At 35.8% G+C, this 21,298-nt stretch overlaps 2 protein-coding genes and 1 long non-coding RNA gene across 8 annotated transcripts in view; 1 reads left to right on the top strand and 2 right to left on the bottom strand.

Moving 5' to 3' along the window:
• Positions 1 to 10,131, bottom strand: part of LOC114904543 — a 32,275-nt gene extending 22,144 nt beyond the window's left edge. Inside the window, exons 1-2 of the long non-coding RNA XR_003795980.1 lie at positions 9,716 to 10,131; positions 1,943 to 2,192 (exon numbers count right to left, since the gene is read on the bottom strand). This is a non-coding gene — a long non-coding RNA (uncharacterized LOC114904543). The remainder of the gene's footprint in view (positions 1 to 1,942; positions 2,193 to 9,715) is intronic.
• SLC24A5 (solute carrier family 24 member 5) lies at positions 1,003 to 20,253 on the top strand. The gene is made up of 9 exons (XM_029238606.1): positions 1,003 to 1,854; positions 2,543 to 2,722; positions 12,351 to 12,434; positions 12,523 to 12,626; positions 12,972 to 13,072; positions 14,775 to 15,058; positions 17,166 to 17,372; positions 19,295 to 19,396; positions 19,890 to 20,253. The coding sequence occupies exons 1-9, from the start codon at positions 1,734 to 1,736 to the stop codon at positions 20,210 to 20,212; spliced, it is 1,506 nt and encodes a 501-aa protein (XP_029094439.1). The 5' UTR covers positions 1,003 to 1,733; the 3' UTR covers positions 20,213 to 20,253.
• Positions 13,099 to 21,298, bottom strand: part of MYEF2 (myelin expression factor 2) — an 84,446-nt gene continuing 76,246 nt past the window's right edge. For 3 of the 6 annotated variants that reach the window (XM_029238603.1, XM_029238599.1, XM_029238601.1), the window contains one exon: positions 19,871 to 20,941. In XM_029238603.1, the coding sequence (XP_029094436.1) occupies positions 20,778 to 20,941 (164 nt within the window). In that variant the 3' untranslated portion in view covers positions 19,871 to 20,777. Of the gene's footprint in view, positions 20,942 to 21,298 lie in introns of all 6 variants that reach the window. The other 3 variants (XM_029238602.1, XM_029238604.1, XM_029238605.1) reach the window with 3 other exon arrangements.

Here is a 21,298-nt window from a genome sequence, read left to right as displayed (position 1 = left end):
TGTTCTGAGAATGTGTTTTCAAGAATCATTACAGTCTAATCAACAAATGTTTATTAAGTACCTACTATGAGCAAGATTCCACTGGAATTGTTTCATTGTAATTGGCTTATATATTCAGATACTTGCTCTGTTTCCTGGATTAACAACATACATTGCATAAGTATTCACTTTCACTGTGGGTTTGAGTTTTCCTGTCATTTTGTTTGTTTATAATGTTTAGTTCTATTAATTGATTGAACTACTGCATTTTGGAGAGGAAAGGTTCACGAGACATTTCCACTTACACAAAGGTAAGTGGACTCTTCCCTGGGGCTTAGCACTGCTGGCATTGAGGCCAAAGGCCAGTGGTCCAGGGCACCACTTCCTGCAGGTGTCAGCAGCCAGAACTCTGCTTGCTGGGAATCTGCTCTGTTACTGGGCTACACTTTGGTGACTCATCATCCCAGCCTCACAACCACACCACGTATCTGGATAGTCAGTTCCTGGAAATGACGGTTTCAGAGAGGCTTATAATGGGTAGCAATTCCCAGCAAAGCAAAAGAGTGTTTGAGAATTTTTACCAACTCAAGATCACAAACTGACTCCTTTCCACCAGAAAAATGCAGTTTCTAAATTTAAAACTTAGCAAGCACATCAATTTTTATGCTTTTTCTGCAAAGGAACCATGAGAGTTGCAAAACTAAAAAATTCCTCTATGGCCAAGAAGCTTCTATCTTAATCAAAAGTAATACATTAATAATAATAATATAGATGATAGACAATAGATAGGTAACATTGACCATGGGGCAGAGGCTGTTTTAAGCAGATTGCATGCATTCATTTATGTAATCTTCACACAACCCAAATAGAGGGCACTAAAACCTTCCCATTTTACAGAGAGTGAAACAGAGGAGCAGAGAGGTTAAATAACGTGCCCAAGGTCATATAGGTACTAAACAGCAATGCTAGGACTCAAGCCACGTGGTCTGGCTACAGAGCCTGTGCTATTCGCCACATGTTTCTATACTGCCAGAAGTTCTTAACATCTTGGCAAGCCCAGTAAATGCTAGGGTAGGGAGGATAGTAGTTTATATTTGAACACTCCCTGGCTTGTCCAATTTGCATTTTAGAACCTCTGGCAGAGAGCACAGCTAACCAATGATCAAATAGCCTCCATCCACTACGACTCTTACTAGTTCTTGAAGCTGCCCACTTCTCTCCATCCCCATTGCCACTGCTCTGGTTCAAGCCACCATTTCTCCACTAGATTATTGCAAGAGCCTCCTAATTGGAGAGAGGACAAGAGGCCAAAACAGAAATATAAAAGGGTGACAGCCTAGCCAAAGAATGCACATACACGAGCTCCAGCAAATTCTAGAAGCAAGGGCTGGAGAGAGAGGTGGAAGCAGTTATAAACTCAGGTCCTTAAAAATCTAGAGAGAGTCAAAAGCAGAGCCAGTATGAAGACAATAAATAAAATCACTCTGTAAAGAGCAAGCCGCCTGGATCTGCCCTCGGGGACTGTGGGCCACGGGACTGTCTGCTTCCTCCCTACCTCCTCCAGCCTCTCTGGGGCTTAGGGCTCCTGATCAGAGTAGCTTGGCTGGCTCCAATCACCCTCCCTTGTCCACTGGCCTTGCTTTGATGTGCCCTGGGCAGGGCACTGGGCAGGAAGGAGACTCCTCACATGATCCAGCTTAATCCTCCTATTCTCCCTTCCCAAGGCTGCACGTTGCAGAAAGACCGCTGCAGCAATGCAGACCAAAGGGGGCCCACGGTGGGCAAGAAGGGCCCTGCTTCTCGGCATCCTCTGGGCTACTGCACGCTTGCCTCCCCCAGGTGCCTCCCTGCCCCAACGTCTCCCAAGGGCTACAGGTAGGTGGACGCTGGGGTCAGCTACCCCTGCTGCTGCTGCCACATGTGGATAAACAGACAAAGAGAGGGAAATTCTTACTTGACTCACTTTTGCTTATGCTTCCTGCTGTATTTGCTCTGAGTTTTAGCATTTGGTAGGCTATCAAACACTTTTGATCCTTCGAATAAGTTCTCAAAGATAGCTCTGAAATCATTCACAGACGTCATGAAGCAGGAGAGTCTTCAGTTTTTATTGTTGGAGACTTCATCATGGAAAAAGAAATCTTTCATCCTAGAAATTCTCTCTGCAACAGTGGATGATTCTTTGTGGGCCTTGGGCTTTGCGGACAACTTGGGCTCTGAAATGGGAAAATGAAATTGTACAGATATTAGGAATCTCTATCTTCAAAACACAGTTTCTAATTGAGGAGGAAAAGGGGTTCAGAATTCCCTTTTATTAATGAAGCAGACAAGGAAGACTGATTTCGTTATTTCCTCTTCTTAATTCACCTGCTATCATTATCTTATTTCATTTAAAGCACCTCTTTCAGGTCCCAAAGACTAATTTTCTTTTTAAGGATCTACAATTACATCATATTCAAAAGTGATTTAATCCCACACTTCCTGTTTTTTTAAGGAATTTCTCTTTGTGGGCTTGGAATGTGTGACTTGAACATCCTTCAAATTTTCACCTCCTTTTCCTTACCAGGAAATAGCACCCAATGTGTTATGTCCCCATCTTCGGAGTTTCCTGAAGGGTTTTTCACAAAACAGGAGCGTGCAGATGGAGGCATCATAATCTACTTCCTAATTATCCTTTACATGTTCATGGCCATGTCTATTGTCTGTGATGAGTACTTCCTACCCTCCTTGGAAATCATCAGTGAATGTAAGTAGCTGGAAATCTTCTCTACAACTTTCCAGAACAGTAGTGCCACACACATATACAGCTGTCTTTGGAGTAGCTCCGCAGCAATCCTGTCCATCTCAACTGGCTGCAGAACACTGACTTCTGCGTCGTGGTGTCCTGTACCTTGAGGGACTGGCGTGAGTATGGTTTTTCTTGGTAGTTAATGTGCAGCAGAACATCTTTAAATGAGTACAAAGCAACTATTGTTATACTGCCTATCTCCAGAAACTTGCAGTTTGTCTATCGTACTGCCTAGCTGTTTTTTAGTAAGCTGTTCCACGTTTCATATACATGCACTTGGTATATACCCCTAATACACTGGACTTCTAATACTTGCCATCAAATACTTCAAAAAATTTTTTTCATTTTTACTCTAAAATCTCTGTACCTTTTTTAAAGGTAGGTGATAAACAAATATCTTTAAGGACCGCCCTCCTCCCTCTTCCTTTCCCAGCCTCCTACCAGTAAGGAAACTAATTCATGTTTATGAACCAATAAATAAATAAATAAGTCCTGCATTTTATGTAAAGTGCCCTTCGGCATCAGGTAATTAAACATTAAGCTCAGTTACTGGTTTCTGGAAATAGGATCTGCCAAGCCCCTCAGTTCTACCCCTTCAATCATGTATATCGCCCAGAATTCTGAGCACAGACCTTACATTAGCACACTGGTCCCTAAAATCAGGATATCAGTGATGTTTTATGGCAAATAAGCAAAAGTGCCAGCGTTTCCAGTCTCTGTCTCCTGCTTAATTAGTTTAATTGGTTGAGCATGCTCACTTCAGGGAAGGTCAAAGTTAAGGGTTAGATTTCCCACTGCCTACTCCCAGGACTGCACAGAAATAGCATCCCCCCCCCCCCCCCCCCCCACACACACTGCTAGCATTTCTTCACAGGGAAAGAGCATGAATGTAAACTCTCCCTTCCTCCCTTTTCTCATGGTCCCATCCCCCACCCCTGCTGAAATACAAGTCATTTTCTCTCTTGTAACAGTGCAGTACAGCAGTATCCTTAGGACTTAAAACAGGATCTGGCAATAGCAGAGGCACTCAACACCTATTTCTCTAATGAAAAATAATTATAGAACAGGTCAGCATAAGTTTATTATAATTATTATTTAACTTATACATATAGTTTCACATTGATACTACACTTGACATTGACATTGATAGTTTTCCTTAATAGAAAGTAAATTACTTTAACATAATACTTTTACTTAGACTGATGAAATGCAAGCAGAATAGAAGAAAAAACAAATTCCTCTACATTTCTATCACCCAGAGACCCCCACAGTTATCATTTGGTGTACTTCCTTTCAGTCTTTTAGATCTTGCTACATATACAATTTGAGGTCGTTTCCTTTTACTAAGATAATATTTAATCACGTGCATTTCCCTATATTATTGAATACCCTTCAAAAACATGACTTTTCATGGCAGCACAATAGTTCCTGATTCTGGAAACGATATGAGCACCTAACACTGGTTTTTATACATAATAAGCACCCAGTAGAAATTTATCACAATTTTTAAAATTATTAATCTTACTAGACATTTGAGTTTTAATTTTTTGTTCTAAATGATGTTATGCCCATACTTGTATCACATCTTTGCAAACTTCTCTGATCATTTCCTGATAAAGATACAGAGCTATGCATATTTTAAGCTTTATATTATACATTTCCAAAAGCGTTTCACAAAGGGTGTGCCAACGAAAACCTCCACAATGTGTGGTAGCTTCCATTCCAGAAAACCATGAATAATACCTTTTTTTAAAATAATTCTTATTGGGATCATTTTAAATGTCTTTGTTAATTGCTTTCAAATGGAAGTTATTTTATAAAATTTGTATTTATCTTACTATTTGTGAGGTTGAAAATTTTATATGTGTATTAAAATTTCTGGTTTTGCTTTTGTGTTTTTTGCCCATGTTCTAATACGGGAGTATTTGTTTTTACTTACTGATTTCCAAGATTTTTTTTAATATAAGGGTATTAACTCTTTCTAATATAATTTTTATATGATATACTTTTTATGGTTTGTTTGGTTTTGTATTTTATGTGTTTATCACATTGAAGTGTACATATTTTTAAGTAAATTTACAAATATTTTCCTTATGACTCCCCTTTTGGTTTTATACCTAGAAATACCTTTTTATCCCTAGGTCAGAAAAATTGTCATCTTTTCTTCTACTTATAGTTTCTTTTTTTTTTTTTACATTTATTTATTTATTTATATTTAATATTTTTATTTCTTCCACCAAGAATTTGTTTTGCTATAGGATACAATGCTATTTTTTCCAAAAGTTGATCCATTTTCTATACTCTCAACTCTATACTCTATTCTAATGATCTATTTGTTCATGTTTGTGCCAGTACCACACTTCTCATTAGAAAAACTAAATCATATTAATTATATAAAATTAAGAAATTAAAAATTCAAGGTACCATATCCCCACTTAGAATCCTTCTCTTCCTGGAAAACAAACAAAAAAATCACTTTTGTTTTGCTTGTTTTTCATTTTCACATTTCCAAACAATGACTTGACTGAAAGAATAAATCCATCAAGAATTTTTTAAATAGAAACCTGTCTTGGGAGTGGTAAATAAACAGATAACTTTCTAGCCCTGCAGAAGAAACTACTGCATTAAAATTTAGATTGCTACTTCAAAATAATCTTCATTAAGCAACTTCATAAAATATCTATAATAATGACTTCCACCATGCCATTTGTGGAATTACTTTGGAACATCATCAGCAAACATTCATTTCTCAAGTGAATCGCTCTTTGCTCTGAAGTGTAACACAGTAGCTATTATGGATGTGTGATTGATGCATGCCCGCATCACTGCCAAATCTTCAGCTGCTAAGAACTGATCCCGGTCTTCAGCATTGAAAATGCTGGCAATGAAATGAAACTGAAATAGTGCTAGCTGGATTCATTTTTAAATGCCCCTAAATTAATTCTGTCGTTTCTCTTTCCAAGGTCTTAGTATGGTCTTGTCCAAATTAGGACATCAGCAATAAAAAACAATTTCTCTGGAATTTCTTTACAGCCACAGAAACTAACTTCAGAAAGTCTGCAAACGCTTTGCATTTCCCCATAGTTCTTTGACAAGCTATAATAGTCCCACCCAACTAATAAGTATTAATATAATCCTCCAAACAATTTACAGAGCATTCTACAATGTACTGGAATGCTATTAACTATTTATATATTTATTATATTTATCATAAAACAATTATAGAAGACCAAGCATGGTTCTAAATTAAACATATATGATTATATTTAGTCGTCACATAAACCCTATAAAGTAGGGACTATTAGATTGGTTTTACTAATGAAAAAACTGAGGCTGAGAGAATATATAATTTCTCAAGACTACACAGCCAGTACACAGGAGAGCCCTGGTTTCTCTAATGCCAAAACCCAAGAATGTTTTCAATTGCTGTGTGATATAATTTTACACGTCCTTGTTTGAGATTAGCTGCCGTAATATGGTTGTTTCAGAAGAACTGTTCTTTCTGAACAATTTTAAAAGGTATTTTTTTTTTCTCCCAAGGGCACTGAAAATTTTGACCACAAAAATACATCAAATGCTCATTGTAACTACAGAGGAAGTATACTACAAAATAATGAGAATCCACCAAGTCACTTAAAAAAATCAGTTAAGAATTTTAGCAACCTACTGGGGGCTGTAAATTAATGTTATAAATGGTAACCTGCAATAATGAGACTCTGAGAACTGAGCATTTTGTCTATGATGTACATGAAATCAGAAGTGCGGTACTGTGGAACCGAACCATCATGTATAACGCAATGACTTTCTATGGAGTCTGAGTCCCAACCTAGGATACAATGGTTGAATTGGCACACCCCCGGCCCACCCCAGCCCCATCACCCCAGGAACCCCTCCTCCAATCACTAACGGTGGTTCATTTGGTTAGCACAAGGGTCCTCAGCAAGGTGAAGACTAGAAAAGGCTCAGGACTGGAGTCTCCATGCAGGGGATAAGTTGGAAGTGGTGGAGGGCAGAGCCTCTTGCTGATGCCCTGGCCAGGCCCAACTCAGGCAAGTGTAGCTGTCTCTGTCTGTAGTTACATGTGCTGGTCTGTCAATTACCATTAGAACCACCACCACTTGAGGCTTTCAACAAGGATCTTTCCCTTTCTTGCTCAACTCATGACCATCAAAGTCACACAACCTCTCCTCCCCACCTCAAAACTGGAAAAGCAAGCACATACCCTGAGACATTTCGATGTCATCGTAACTATGTAGAACCAATACAAGAAAATGTTGTTGCTATACCCCCTTCCTCTAATCCTATTTTCTCTTTTATCCATTTAAGTTCTAAAGGAAAAGAGACTAAAGATGATTCTTTGAACACATTTATATATAATATAAACTATATTAACTTGTAGCCCAAATAGTAGGACTATTACCTCTCATCTTTATAAGCAGTTCATTTTTAGAAACACAAAAGTTCAGTATAAAGTCAAAACAAATCCTTTTTATGTATTGTTTTAACATGTAATGGGGATCTCCTAGAGTTATTTAACCACTGTTTAAATCACCTTTCTTTAACTTTTCCTAAGCTAACTAGAGAGAAACATGAGAACCCCTAGTGACTGGTCACTTGATATAGCCCGAAGTCCACAATGAGCTAGTTATGAAACTTTTCTTTTTAAATGTTACACTAATACGCTATTCAGTTAGTAGTTCTAATCCCTCCACCATGTTGATCCTTTGAAGTATAACATGTCTTAAGTGAAAATGATCTTAGTAAGGTTTTCAGAAACATACTTAAAATATTTACTTTTTTATTAAAAAATTATTCTTATTCACTCTGCTTTGAGCTAATATTTGCCCATGTTCTACTTTATGTTTCAGAAATAGACAATAAGAAAGAAAGGCAAGTTTTAATTCCAGGTAGAATTCATTCTAAATTGATAAAATTGAAAGGGAGTGGAATAATTCTGTGAGTATGGCATTTGGATAGCGGACAGTTTCAGGGGATTGTTTGATTCTTAATCCTTATGAAATTTACAGAGGCAAAGCCTTTCCAAAGAACAAAGAATCTAAGAATAGCACTTCCTCCCTGCCACACAGGCACTCATTCTCCTCTTAAGAGCATTTTCATCCTCTTTGTTTTTCTTTTCCCTCTGATCTAAACTAATCTAAATTTAAAATATAAATAAATACATTGTGGTCACCTTGGATTGCATCTAAATCTACCCCAGGTATATGGATCTAAATAAGTGCTAAGTGGTCTGGATATTACCAAGATGCTATTCAGGCAGGCAATGATGATGATGATGGTGATGATGATAAGGCTACGTATTAATCTCTTCACTTACATGGGTAACAGAAAGAGCAGCTTTTTAAATTCAAAAAGGTCTAGCTGCCCATCCCATCTCTGCAACTACTAACCTATGTGACTTTGGGCAAGTTATGGAGACAAAACTCAGGTAATTGTGAGCTTTGGAGATAAAATGTCTTACATATGCTTTATATGATAGACTTAGGGCAAGTGGAAATTAATTAATATTAAAGCTGTTAGATTAGGCCATGGGGGAGTCTTTCTTTTTCAGCGGAATCAGGCCTTTCAAAACATTATACAGAGTTTCAGAATTTATTCCGTTATAGCTCAGACACAATATGAGATGATAACTCTAAAGTACTTCAAATGTTTTTATTTACTGTTAAAAGCACCACAGAGATATACGTGCAGTTGTACGTTGAGGGGCTAGGCATTTATTTCAATGATGTCACTCAAAACATTTCTAGAATATATTTGGAATTAGTATCAGAACCAATTTTGCAAATCATAAAAGACATTGGTTTGCTGTCATACTTCATTTTGAATAGAATTACTCAGCATGACTACCCACCCTAGTCACTAGAGTTGGGTCTGAATGACTTGTAATTGCTTTCAAAATTCAAATCCATTCACAAGGCATGAAAATTTGCTATCACTGAGGACTTTACAAAATTGTGCCAGAAGACACCAAATTGCTTATAGCCTTCTCTTGTAACTCTATTAAACGCACATTGTGAAAAGAACTGGAAATACATAAAGAACGGTAGCAGTGGTTAAAATACAATGTTAAAATTATAAATGATCCTCCCCATTGTTTTCTCCTCCATTTTCTAAATTTTCAGCAGCAAAGGGGATTTTTATTTATAAAAGGAATTGATTTAACAGTAAGAAGCAGTACAGAGGCTTAAGGCATAGAATTCATATTTTATATTTTTTGTAAAAATTGATAATATTAGAAGATACCTAAATATTGTGTAGTCCAACCCTCCATTTTACAGATGGCAAAATACAAGACTTGTCTGAATGACTTATCTAAAGTCTCACATCAAGGTAGTGGCAAGGCCAGAAGCCAGGTCCCCATTTTAGTTTAAAACTCTTTCTACTATATTTCCAGAAGAGGATTTTCAAAAACCGTTATAAACTTTCCAACATGGTATCAGAGAAGAGAACATGCTTAAGAAAAAGTCTGATGAGTTCCAGTAATCAGTTCATTATCAGAAAGTTGCACTTTATATAAACAATGTAATATCTAAACCTATAAAGAAAACTCACCTTGAACATTTCTAGTATATCCTGAAGGAAATATGATTATTCCTTTAGAGTAATAGAAAGGGAAAAAAGTAATAGCTCTTGGGAGAGGGGGGAAACCAGAACAATTTATCTTTAATAATAAACTACAGCAGAGAGAAATGCTACCCAAGGGTCAGTGAAGACAAAGCCAGTCGATTCTAAAGTTCAAAGGTATAACCATTTTATAAAATATGCTCAGAACCTTAAGATATAACTTGTTAAAATATCTTTGAAGTTTTACACATCCATCTGTACAGAACCTTTCTTTTCATAACTCAAATAGAGCCCAGTGAATAGCAACAAGCTTTATTGTTACTGCCTTTTGAGAGTGAAAGTGCTCAAAAGGGCCACCTATTTTCCTACCTTGCAACAGCCGGATGGATCACCCTTTCTCTCTCAAGACTGAATTTTTCTAATGAAGCATTCTTCAGCCAGCATTAAATGAAGATTGGCCATTCACACTTCAGCTGCCCTGAGTTTAGGCAGTTACTTCAAGATAAAGCACTTTGTTCTTTTTCAATTTCCTCCACATATTATCGAGCCCTGGTTTGATTTGAGAAGAGAATTCATGGTAATATCACTAAATTTATACATTCTCTGGAATATGCTGGAAAACATCCAAATTATTCCTGACTCCCATTAGCTATTTTTCCCCTGGCAAGGAATGGAACAGTGGTAGTTATGTACCAGTGCCATGAGGCAGGAAAGAAAATGACTCAATTGTCCCCCATAATTGGCCTAAGTGCCATTCTTATATTATATTGAGTTTCTGTGATGAAACAGAAATAGCACTGGGTTTAGAAGCAATAGACTTGTGGTTTATGCCCTAATTCCTCACATTTAAGATCCTTGCTCTCCATGTAACTTTTAGTTACTTAACCTTCTGGACCTGTTTCTTTATCTGTAAAATGGAAATACCACCACTCACATCTGAGGATAGCTGAGATGATTAAATTATGTACATGGTAGTGAACTGTATACCATGAATGTAAGATATTATTTACTTCATACATAAAATGAAAAAGTTAAGAACAATATGCTTCATTTTAAGTTTCATGGCCAATTGGTCCTACTACATATCAGAGTTGTAGTAAGAGTATAAAGACGATATACTATATATATACTACATATTTATATGTAAAATTACTCTAACCAGTAAAAGAAATGCTATGAAATGTCACTTACATAAATTATTACTTCTCTCCCTTCATTAGTCACCACAAGTAGATGTTCATCAAGCAAGATGACCAAAGGAAAATAGTAAGGAATAGAATAGAGAGCCTGGATTAGATAATTCCGACTATCCTGAGAGGATTTTTCACAATGGAGGCTTAACAGGTGGCCCAACAAGCTGGTTGGGCCTCTGAGACCAGGTAGTCTCATGGGGATAAAAAAGATGACTGCAGCTGGTATTACCAGCAAGCAATATTGTGGATGTCTTTCCAAGCACTTCCCATATTCTTCACAATAAAAGCCCAAGTCCTTGCTAGGATCCACAAGGCCTTACATGATCTAGCCACCTATTACCTTTGACCTCATCATCTACAGCTCTCCTTCACACACTTTATTCCAGACACTCCAGTCTTTTTCTGTTTCTTGAACACGCAGGCTAGCTTCTACCTCAAATCCTTTGCACTCACTCCATCTGCCTAGAATACTCCTGGGTCTATGTGAGGTTAGCTCCCTCACTTTGAAGTCTTTGTTAAGTTACCATCTCAGTGAAGTCCTTTCTGGTTACCCAATCTAAAATTACAATCTTTTCTCCATGACATTTTATATCCCCCCACCCTGCTTTTGCTCCTAACATAATACATAGTTTTCTTATCCTGTCTGTTCTCACTATAATTAAATTCCAGAAGATGAGAAACATTTGTCTGTTACTGCCACATTCCTATCACATAAAAAAAGCATCTGGCATACTAGGTAGTCAACAAATAACAAATAAATGAACAATAGTCAGGTGTTCCATTATCTACGGCCGCTTAACAAATCACCCCAAAACTATTAGCTTAAAAGAACAATCATTTCATACCTCTCACAGCTTTGGGGGTTTACTGGCCTCAGCTGAGTGGTTCTTGCTTGAGGTCTCTCATGCAGTTATAGTAAGAAGAGAGGACTAGAATTATCTGAAAACTCCCTCCTTCACATGTCTGGTGCCTGGGATGGGAAGATTCAAAACTGGGGGGCTGAACCAGCCGGGGTTCCTCAGGGATCTCTATTTCTATGTGGGCTCTTCACAAGGTCTTTCCAGTATGGTAGCCAGGGTTTTTATGCGATCACTTAGGGCTCTGAAGCAAATGTTCCTAGAGAGAGAAAATCATGAGTTTTGTCACCTTTTATGTCCTAGCTTCAGAAATATTATGGCTCCGCCATACTGTTAGTCAAAGCAGTCACAAAGGCTCATCTAGGCTCAGATGACGTAAACATAAACTCCACCTTATTTTTTGTTTTGTTTTGGTTTTTTGATAGGGAATGGAGAAGTTCTGGAAAATCATGTGGGCAGAAATATCGTAGCTATTTTTGTTTTGTTGTCACACCACCACCAACAGAAGGAATCAATAATGTCACAGGTAGATGTCTCAGCAGAGAAGTAGAACCTGATGTGGACCTGAGAGTGAGCGACAGGTAACGGTCCCCACAGGCAAGAATAAGGAAATATTGACCACAGGTGAACGGGACTCAGCAAAGCACACCAGAGTTTGAGAGTCTGGAAAGACTGTGTGTCAAATATCAGTAGATATAGCAAACAATAAACATCAACAAAGGATTTCTAGCAAAGCCTTGGAAACCTGAGTTTTAGTTCTAACTTTGACACTAACTTTCTGACCTAGGGTAAATAATGCCTAGCATGCTGCCTCTATTGTCTATTTTCCAGCTAAAGTTAGTATTAGTGATTTTCTGTGAAGATGTAGCTTTGATATATATATCTATTTAGTTATAAAGACATACTTTCATTTGTCACTTTAACCAGGCATAACATAATTTCATTTGTCTTCAGCCTTTGGATTGTCCCAGAATGTTGCAGGTGCAACTTTTATGGCAGCCGGTAGTTCAGCTCCTGAATTGGTTACTGCTTTCCTAGGTAAATATTGCTCCTTATATTTTTTCTTACTCCATGTGATTTGATCTTCTCCAAGTCAATACTAACTGAGCTACTATCATGCTTATAGGTGTATTTATCACAGAGGGTGATATTGGCATTAGCACCATTCTTGGATCTGCAATTTATAATCTCCTTGGCATCTGTGCAGCCTGTGGCTTACTATCTAACGTGGTATGTAAAACAACTTTATTCAACAAAATTTATTGCCTTGACAAATTATAAGAACCGTTCACAGTCTAGAACAAACAAGGCACTAGTAATGCGTTCAATTAAATTTATTAATCGGTAGAAAAACAACATGTATTCCATTTTAAGTTAACCCACAAATACCTCTTGGTCAAATTTATGAAAATCAGACTAGGTTTAGAAACACAATTTTTCTTAAAATTCCTTTCTCTATGCAATATGCAAAAGGCAACAATATTTAGCTACAAATATACAAACAATTTTATTATTGCACTAACCAAGTACTTGAAGAAGTTACAGTGTAATGGAAAACATTAATTATTTTTATAGGTTTCAACACTATCATGTTGGCCCCTATTCAGAGACTGTGCAGCATACATGATTAGTGTAGCAGCAGTGCTTGCCATAATATTTGACAACCAAGTTTACTGGTAAGCTTGAATAATCATTATTCTTAATGTAAAACAGTTACAGAGAGCAGTTTTATAAAATTCTGATGGTTTAGTAACATTTCTTTTTTTTTCAAAAATGTTATTTCAATCACTTCTCAATTATCCGCCACTTCCGTACATTTTCCCTGTAGGTCTCTGAGCTAACCTCCTCACCACGATTGCTAGTTGGGTCCTTCTCCCTTCTTTGCAATTCTTTAGTCAAGTCAGTCTTTTTTCTATCTAACCACTGGATGTTACCACCTTTCTTTCTCTCCACTGACTTTCTGTTGAGAAGATCTCCCAACTTTTGTTGTCCGTTAAAGCCCCAACAGGTGGCTTCTTCATCTATTGGGTGGTTTACCTTGCCTCCGTTAAAAGTGACCATTGTCACAAGATTGGAGAAGATGACAAAGGAAGTAAAAGAAGTTCCTTTAAATTCCTCCAACTTTCTCCCTGATGTTCATTTAGTAAGAGGAACTATATAGCCTTCTTCCTCTAAAAATCAAAAACGTTTAGGTTTCAATATTAAAAACTATTTGCTTTATAATCTCCCCATGCCTTGCTGTCCCAAGAAAATGAAAAAGGGGGCGACTTAGTGAACAGATAGTAATCGTTTCAGCTAACGAGTAGGTGTTTATCACTACACTAGGAATCTTAACGGATAAAGAAATGTAAAACACAGCCATACGGATTGTACATTGCCCAATGCCAGAGATCACCAGAAAAATAGAAAACACTGTAAATGGCACCCCTCTGGAATACTACAATTTGGCAGTGCTGCATCAATACCTGCTATCAAAAAACTTTAAACCTCGCAGGGAGCAAATTTTTTAGATGAATCATCCTGAAATCTAGCCTGTCTCCCAAGGAAAGACTGTTGGTTACAATGGGGATGCTTCTGGGACTTAGCAGTTGTCTGTAAGGGGACAATGACTGTGAGAGCATCCAAGCTAATGCTCCCCCCCCCCCCATTAGGGAAATCAAGAACTCTGTGCTTTCAAGCTGTAGCAGAGACTCAATGGCTATAAAATAAAAGGTAAATGCAAGGTTCAAATGTGATGGTATTAGCTAATGAAAATCCTTTAAACAGCAAACCAGAGTACAGGAAAACGGTTCTCAGTGCCTTAGGTATAATTTTATTTTTGAGAACATCCTTGCTTTCTTGTGAATGCAATCCAAACTCATTTACATTAAAATCTTCGAAAAATCTCTGTATAGCAAGCTGAAAGGCTCCAGCCAAAGTCTAACATATTCTGAATATTTTACACAAAATTCCTATACCTGAACAATTGAAATGAACAGATACTATATGTTCTTACAATTATTATATTCTTCCAATGACCTGAGGTGGAGAATGCCCATCACTATTCATTAGTTTCACTTTTATTTTGAAAGTCTATAATTACTAGTATGTTTAAAGAACTTTTAATGCCTGCCATTAGGAAGGATTCTACAGGTTAAGACAATGAATTTATAATCTTTGTTTCTGAAATACAGAAAGGACAGTGTCAAGTTTTCATCAATACATTTTTAATAATGCTGTAACCAAAGGTGGACACATCTGCAAAACCAAAATATATGTAGAACATTTCTGTTCTATTGCTGCATTAGAAAATTAAGCAGATACTGCCCCAAAGCTACTAACTCTAAAATAACTTTCACATTTTTAATTGAAAAACACACAAATTTCTCTAATTTATAGGTATGAAGGAGCTTCACTGCTTTTGATATACGGATTATATGTTTTGGTGCTGTGTTTTGACATTAAAATTAGCCAATATATTATAAAGAAATGCAGTCCTTGCTGCACCTGCCTTGCCAAAGCAATGGAAGAGAGAAGTGAACAGCAGCCACTGATGGGATGGGAAGATGAGGATCAACCATTCATCCGTAGGCAATCAAGAACTGACAGTGGAGTATTTCATGAAGATTCTGGCTACTCCCAGCTTTCTATAAGTTTACATGGTCTTAGTCAGGTTTCTGAAGGTAATAACCACATCCTGGCCACTATTAAGTCTATTCACTAGCAAAACTTAATTTCATTTCAATTCATTAAGTACTATATACTTACTATGTAAAAAACACTACGGGGATTAAGGGATGATCAAGAGGCAGACCTATCCCTAAAGAAGCTTCCAATACTACAGGGGGGGAAAAAAAAACCCAAATAGCTAAAATGTGAACATTTAAGTACTGTAAAGAGAAACAAATAACGCATAACTGTGGTTCCTAAACGGGACAGATGGTATAAAATTTGATGAGGATGGTTAGATAGGAAAGATTATCACGGAGAAGGGAGCATTAAAACTAAGCCTTGTAGAATAGTAAGATTTTAACTAACAACCTGATTTATGACTAATAAGTAACAGCTATTGAAGTCTAGACTTCAATAGCTGTTACTTATTAGTCATAAGTAAATGATGCAGAGATAAGAGTAAAGAGTATTCCATGGACTGACAAGGAAATAACATGAGCAAAAGGCCTGCTCAAGTACTAACATAACTGGAGCGCTGCATGTGCAGAATGGAAGCAGAAGAAAGGTGGATAGAAAGGAAGAGGATAGAGTCGTAAATGCTAAATTAAGAGTGTTTGCAGGTTTGTGAGCAGAGAAATTATCAGAACTGAAATATGGGATAAAAGACATGGAGGTCTTTAAGAGGCTACAAAACCAACTGATGTGTTTAACAGATGTCTAGACAAAGTGAAGGCAGGGCGGATACAAGAGAACAGATGTGAGACATTGCAAAGGGAGCGTCACCAAGACCAGGCCACTGAAGGGCTACTTGGGAGCAGTGATAATTCTGAGGCTTTTGATCATGACTGATTAAGAAGATGAGAACACCACTTACAAAAACTAGGAATTAAGGAAGAAAAGCTGTTGTGGGAAAAAAGAAAGTAGGAAGGAAACAGTTGAATTTTAAACATGTCATTTGAAGCAGTAGCAAAACACTTAAGTAAATATATTTAGTAGGAAGTCGAATTCAGCTATGGCCAGAAATACAAATTTGGTGGTTATTTTTTTTATAAAGTGGTTGTAAGAAACAGATTCTAAATTTTATTTAGTAGACAGTGAACTTATTCTATTTTATTACCTTAAAAAGTTAAAGTATGACTTTTCCCCTTCTTACAAAAATTATAGTTTCTAGTCTTTCAGGTGCAAGAGGTACACACGTCTAAGTTAAATTTTGTAACAAGAAACTCAAAAGAACCAGTCCAAACATTTCTTATTACACTAAAATTATATCTGTTACTTTCTGGCCCATTGGCTGAGGCTTGGCAAAACATTTTTTATGAGTTATTTTACTAGCATTCGTTGTAATGTGACCTAATACATGGGTATAGTATTTTATAAATGCCATACAAATTTTAAACAATTTTAAAGTGAATTCCCCTTTTTATCGAATATATTATTGTCTTCCACTAAGTATTGAATTTAAAAAACATACTCAAGTCTTATAAGTTACACTGTAGATTCTATACTAGTGCCTATTTTCTTAAGGTTCTTTCTAAGAATTGTGGTCAATTCTGTGTTTGGTAAATTAATCAAAGAAAATAATGAAACAAGTCCCCTAAAGTCACTTACGATGAGAATTAGAAATATTCAACTTAATAAAAAGATTATGCTATAATTATCTTATACTCCCTAAGTATACATTATGTGATACATAGGGCAGGCTGGAGGTACCATCAATATTGGGAAATGGAAACAACGGGGATAGCTAAGGTAAGACAGCCAGTTAATCCCATAAGCAAAAGTTACTAAAGACCATCCACACTGTAGAAAACCAAGAGATGGTGAACTGACACTTCATAAACATTATGTCTCTAACATACTTAGTGAATGATCCAAGACATTTTGATGGATTTAAGGCCCCAAATCAAGAAACGCTGAGTATCACATTTTACACCGTCAGCCCTGAAGTCTCAATTAGTTTCTTTGCCAGCAATATCAGTAATGAGGTATTCGAATGTTTTAAATAGCCTCTTAAAAACTGATACAGCTAATTTATTTCAATACAGCTCTCTAAATGAACATTTCTAACTTAATTGGCCACTTGAGAAAACTCAAAATCGTTTAATTTTTCCTTAACAGATCCACCAAGTGTTTTCAACATGCCTGAAGCAGACTTGAAAAGAATTTTTTGGGTACTATCCCTTCCCATTATTATACTACTTTTTCTAACCACACCAGATTGTAGAAGAAAGTTTTGGAAAAATTACTTTGTGATAACCTTTTTCATGTCAGCACTGTGGATATCTGCATTTACATATATCCTGGTTTGGATGGTCACAATAACTGGTATGTATCTTAAGTATAAGAGCACAATTTGAAAATAAAATAATCAGTTTTATATAAGAACAAAGAATATATTCACTAAGTGTAGTCTAGTTAAAGAGCAAATTTTTTTTCAGTAAAGACTAAAGATTAGTGCTATTTACAGAAAGATTAAATATTAATACACCAACAAGCTCATTCAGGTTTTGTGAGTTGTATATCACATGTCAACTATATTCTCACTGTTATATACAGCCCAGGGGTACAAGTCAAAGGAATGTACATGTTATAAATGAAATCAAATTCACAGAATGTCTTTCTATTATGCTAATAATTAAATCACATTGCATGGGTGCACAATATAGTCTTTATATTGAATTCCATTCCATAATAAAAAATATAGCAAGGTGCCAGTGTTTTGAGAAAACGATGGGTACTCACTGTTTAACTGGATTACATTTTATTTTGCTTTTTAATATGGGAATATAAACGTAGTATGAAATGAATAAAAAGGGTACAAAATAAAGTTTCATTTTAGGTTTCTACTACCTTCATGATTAAGATTTAACTATTACTGCTTGGTCATAAGCAGCTCTAGTCCCACAGAACTCCTAGTCCAGAAGGAAAAACTGAATATAAACAATGAACAAAAAAATCAGGAACTTCTCCCAGAAAGGTTAAGCTGAATGGACTTATATCATAGGTGAGCAAACCACCACCTGTGTGCCCAAATCACTGAGTCTCCTTTTGAGAGTTAAGTTTTACTGGACACAGTCATGCCCATCAATTTATATATTATCTATGGATGCTTTCACATTACACTGGCAGAGCTGAATAACTGCAACGGAGATCATATAGCCTGCAAAGCCTAAAATAATTACTATCTCACCCTTTCGAAAAAAATTTGCTGACCTCTGACTTTTCTCAAATTAATATATGACTTAGAATAGTATGCTATTCTATTTCTTTTTCTTTTACTTTTATTTACGAGTAAGATGAAAAAGTCCAATAGCTTGCATATTAAAACTCTAAATTTTCTCAGACAGATCACATTTGACATTAGGAAAGCAAGAAAAGAACAAAATGAAGTACTAGATCATAGAACAGTCCCCAAGATGATAAATATTAGTGTTATTTATGTACATATGAACTCTGGCAAACCAGTAACAAAATTAACAACCAATTACAATTTCAGTATCAATACATAAGCATGCAATAAATATGCTACTTGAAGTTCTTCTAATTAACATTTTAAGAAAAAAAAATTCTAAAGTAAGTTTTCAATTACCATATTAAGAGCAGTTACAATTACTTTTTTTTTTTAAACTTCCCTCTAGTTCTGCTTCCCAAAATGAATACATTTATGAAAAATGTTGAACTGACATCAGACTTAACACAAGTATTAAACTGGGACCATAAAGTTAGAAAGACTCAAGCCGAATCCTATTTTGTTTTCCTCAGATGTATGATTTCCCAAAGAAAACACTAAACTAAGGTCTGTCACGAAAGTAGGAATTTAAAAACGCATACCGTGTTAACATATGTACAGCTTAAAAACAGCTACAAATAATTTGCTTAAATCTGACCTCTTTAGCAAATGTTTTTAAAAGGGAAAAGAGAAAATGACCAATCTCGTTAGCATATTTTAAGCAACAGCCTTGACAACAGTGGACAGCCAAAACTTCTGTAAGCATACCAGGCAAGGAAATTACTCCTTGGTAGAATTTTGTGTATTAAATATCGGTATCTGTCATTAAAAATCTGTGCTACCTGGGTTACCAATTCACCAATATTATTCAAATATTTTGGTAGCTAAAATCTAAGTAAATACATATTGGTTCTGAAATCTAAATATGCCTATTTTCTTTTTCAGGAAAGAAATATCTGCAGAGAACAGTTAGCGAATCTATAAGATTTGTAACTTGTAATATCTATGTTTATTTCAGGGGAAACATTAGAAATTCCAGATACAGTAATGGGCCTTACTTTATTAGCAGCAGGAACAAGCATACCAGACACGATTGCAAGTGTGTTGGTTGCAAGAAAAGGTAAGAAGTAGGTCCCTCAAGCTGCAGTGCCCTTCTTAAAAGCCTAGCTGAAATACACTGAGCAAAGGTAACTTTAAAATATTTATTTCCTCAGTAACATACTTTGAAGAAAAAAAAAGGAGTGACTCAGAGGAAGGATTTACTATTTAATAGCAGATTAATTTCACTAAATCTAATTGCCCAAGTAATATTCATCTGAAATGTGCACTAAATCATGACCATGTTAGAATGAAAGGCAACAAGTAATCTACATACCTTATTGAAAATGGTTTAATAAATAAAGATAATTATTATTAGATAAATAAATGTTAAGACTTTAAATACTAACCCCCCAAAATTTAAAAATACAAATTCATTAAGACTTTTCCTCTAATACAACAATTTTCCAAAACAAACAGAGAAAGTATCCAGTGTTTTCTCTTATGAAGCTTATTAATAAAATACAGTATTGGTGTGCATATTTTAACAACATGCTTTTTTTTTTTTTTTACAGGCAAAGGAGATATGGCTATGTCTAACATCGTGGGATCCAATGTGTTCGATATGTTGTGCCTAGGAGTTCCATGGTTTATTAAAACTGCATTTATAAATGCATCTGCTCCTGTAGAAGTGAACAGTAGAGGACTAACTTACATAACCATCTTTCTCAACATTTCAATTATTTTTCTTCTCTTAGCAGTTCACCTTAATGGCTGGAAACTAGACAGAAAGTTGGGACTAGTCTGCCTATTATTATACTTGGGGCTTGCAACATTATCAGTTCTGTATGAACTTGGAATTATTGGAAATAATAAAATAAGGGGCTGTGGCGGTTAATGTTATGTGGAAAATGTGAATGATGGGGAAGGGCAGAGAAGGAAAACTCCATTTCTCCATTTAAGTCAAATAAAAAATATTCTGAACTTTAGAATCTAAAACTTACTTACAGTAATTCTTTATCACCAAGAAAAAATTTAAAACCAACTAAAATCATATCCTAATTTGTCTGAGCCCTTTCTTTTCAAGGACAATTACATATATTAAACAGAAGTTTTGAAAAAACCATCTATGTTTTACCTTACAATAAGTTGATAAAAGCTGGGGACACTTGAACAAACAAATCCCACTATGCAGAGCTGAAAATAACAAGAAAATGGCTTATTTCATTAAAAATAGTATAACCATTCATTTAAACTGAATGACCAGACTTGCTGTCTTTAAAAATCCAAACTTGAGATTAACAAAAATCACAGTATATTAACACTATACTGTTAAAAGCTGGTGGGAGTTTTAAAAGTTCATCTTTACAACTTTTGTAAGCATACAGTATTACTTAAAAAAATGACTTTTACTAGGAGATTCAGCAAAACAGATGTAAGAATGTTCCAACCGTGGTTTCAAATTATGCATTACGATCCAAGCGAACATCAATTTCTCTGCCACTGATTTTTATGCCATTCATTATTCTGCAGGCTTTTTCAGCTGATTCTGGGGAGTCAAATCTGACCGTTCCACAGCCTTTTGACTTTCCATTCTCCATTTTTATTTCTGCAAACATTACATGACCTATAAAATAAAAATTATAGAATTACTAGTCTGTTTAAACAGGTTCCATTTCACTACACAGGTTTGAAATTTCTCGTAGCCAATGAAATGATAACTTGGCTAAAAACATCAATGATTTTAAAACAGCACATCATATAAGCATTATTCTCATCATTTTATATTCTGAATATAATGCAATTCATATAAAGTAATGAATATATACAGGTTATAATATACAAAATTGAAATCAAAATAAATTTGCTTAGGATTTAATATTTTATTAAAATAAAATTTTTTAATGTTAAATCCTTACTTCTAAAGTGAATTTTATAGCAAGATAAGGTAAGCTAGCACAAAATGACACCAAGTCACCATGCC

Source organism: Monodon monoceros, unplaced genomic scaffold (genome assembly GCF_005190385.1).
Source record: "Monodon monoceros isolate NGI ecotype Baffin Bay Population unplaced genomic scaffold, NGI_Narwhal_1 Super_Scaffold_21, whole genome shotgun sequence".
NCBI classification, from domain to species: domain Eukaryota; kingdom Metazoa; phylum Chordata; class Mammalia; order Artiodactyla; family Monodontidae; genus Monodon; species Monodon monoceros.
The sequence above is the reverse complement of the archived record's forward strand: the minus strand, read 5'-3'. Positions and strand labels throughout refer to the sequence as shown.

Coding starts and splice junctions, on each gene's coding strand:
- SLC24A5 (XM_029238606.1), top strand. CDS start 1,734: ATGCAGACCAAAGGGGGCCCACGGTGGGCAAGAAGGGCCCTGCTTCTC. Junction 12,627..12,971: donor GTGGCTTACTATCTAACGTG/GTATGTAAAACA, acceptor TTATTTTTATAG/GTTTCAACACTATCATGTTG. Junction 15,059..17,165: donor TCTTAGTCAGGTTTCTGAAG/GTAATAACCACA, acceptor TTTCCTTAACAG/ATCCACCAAGTGTTTTCAAC.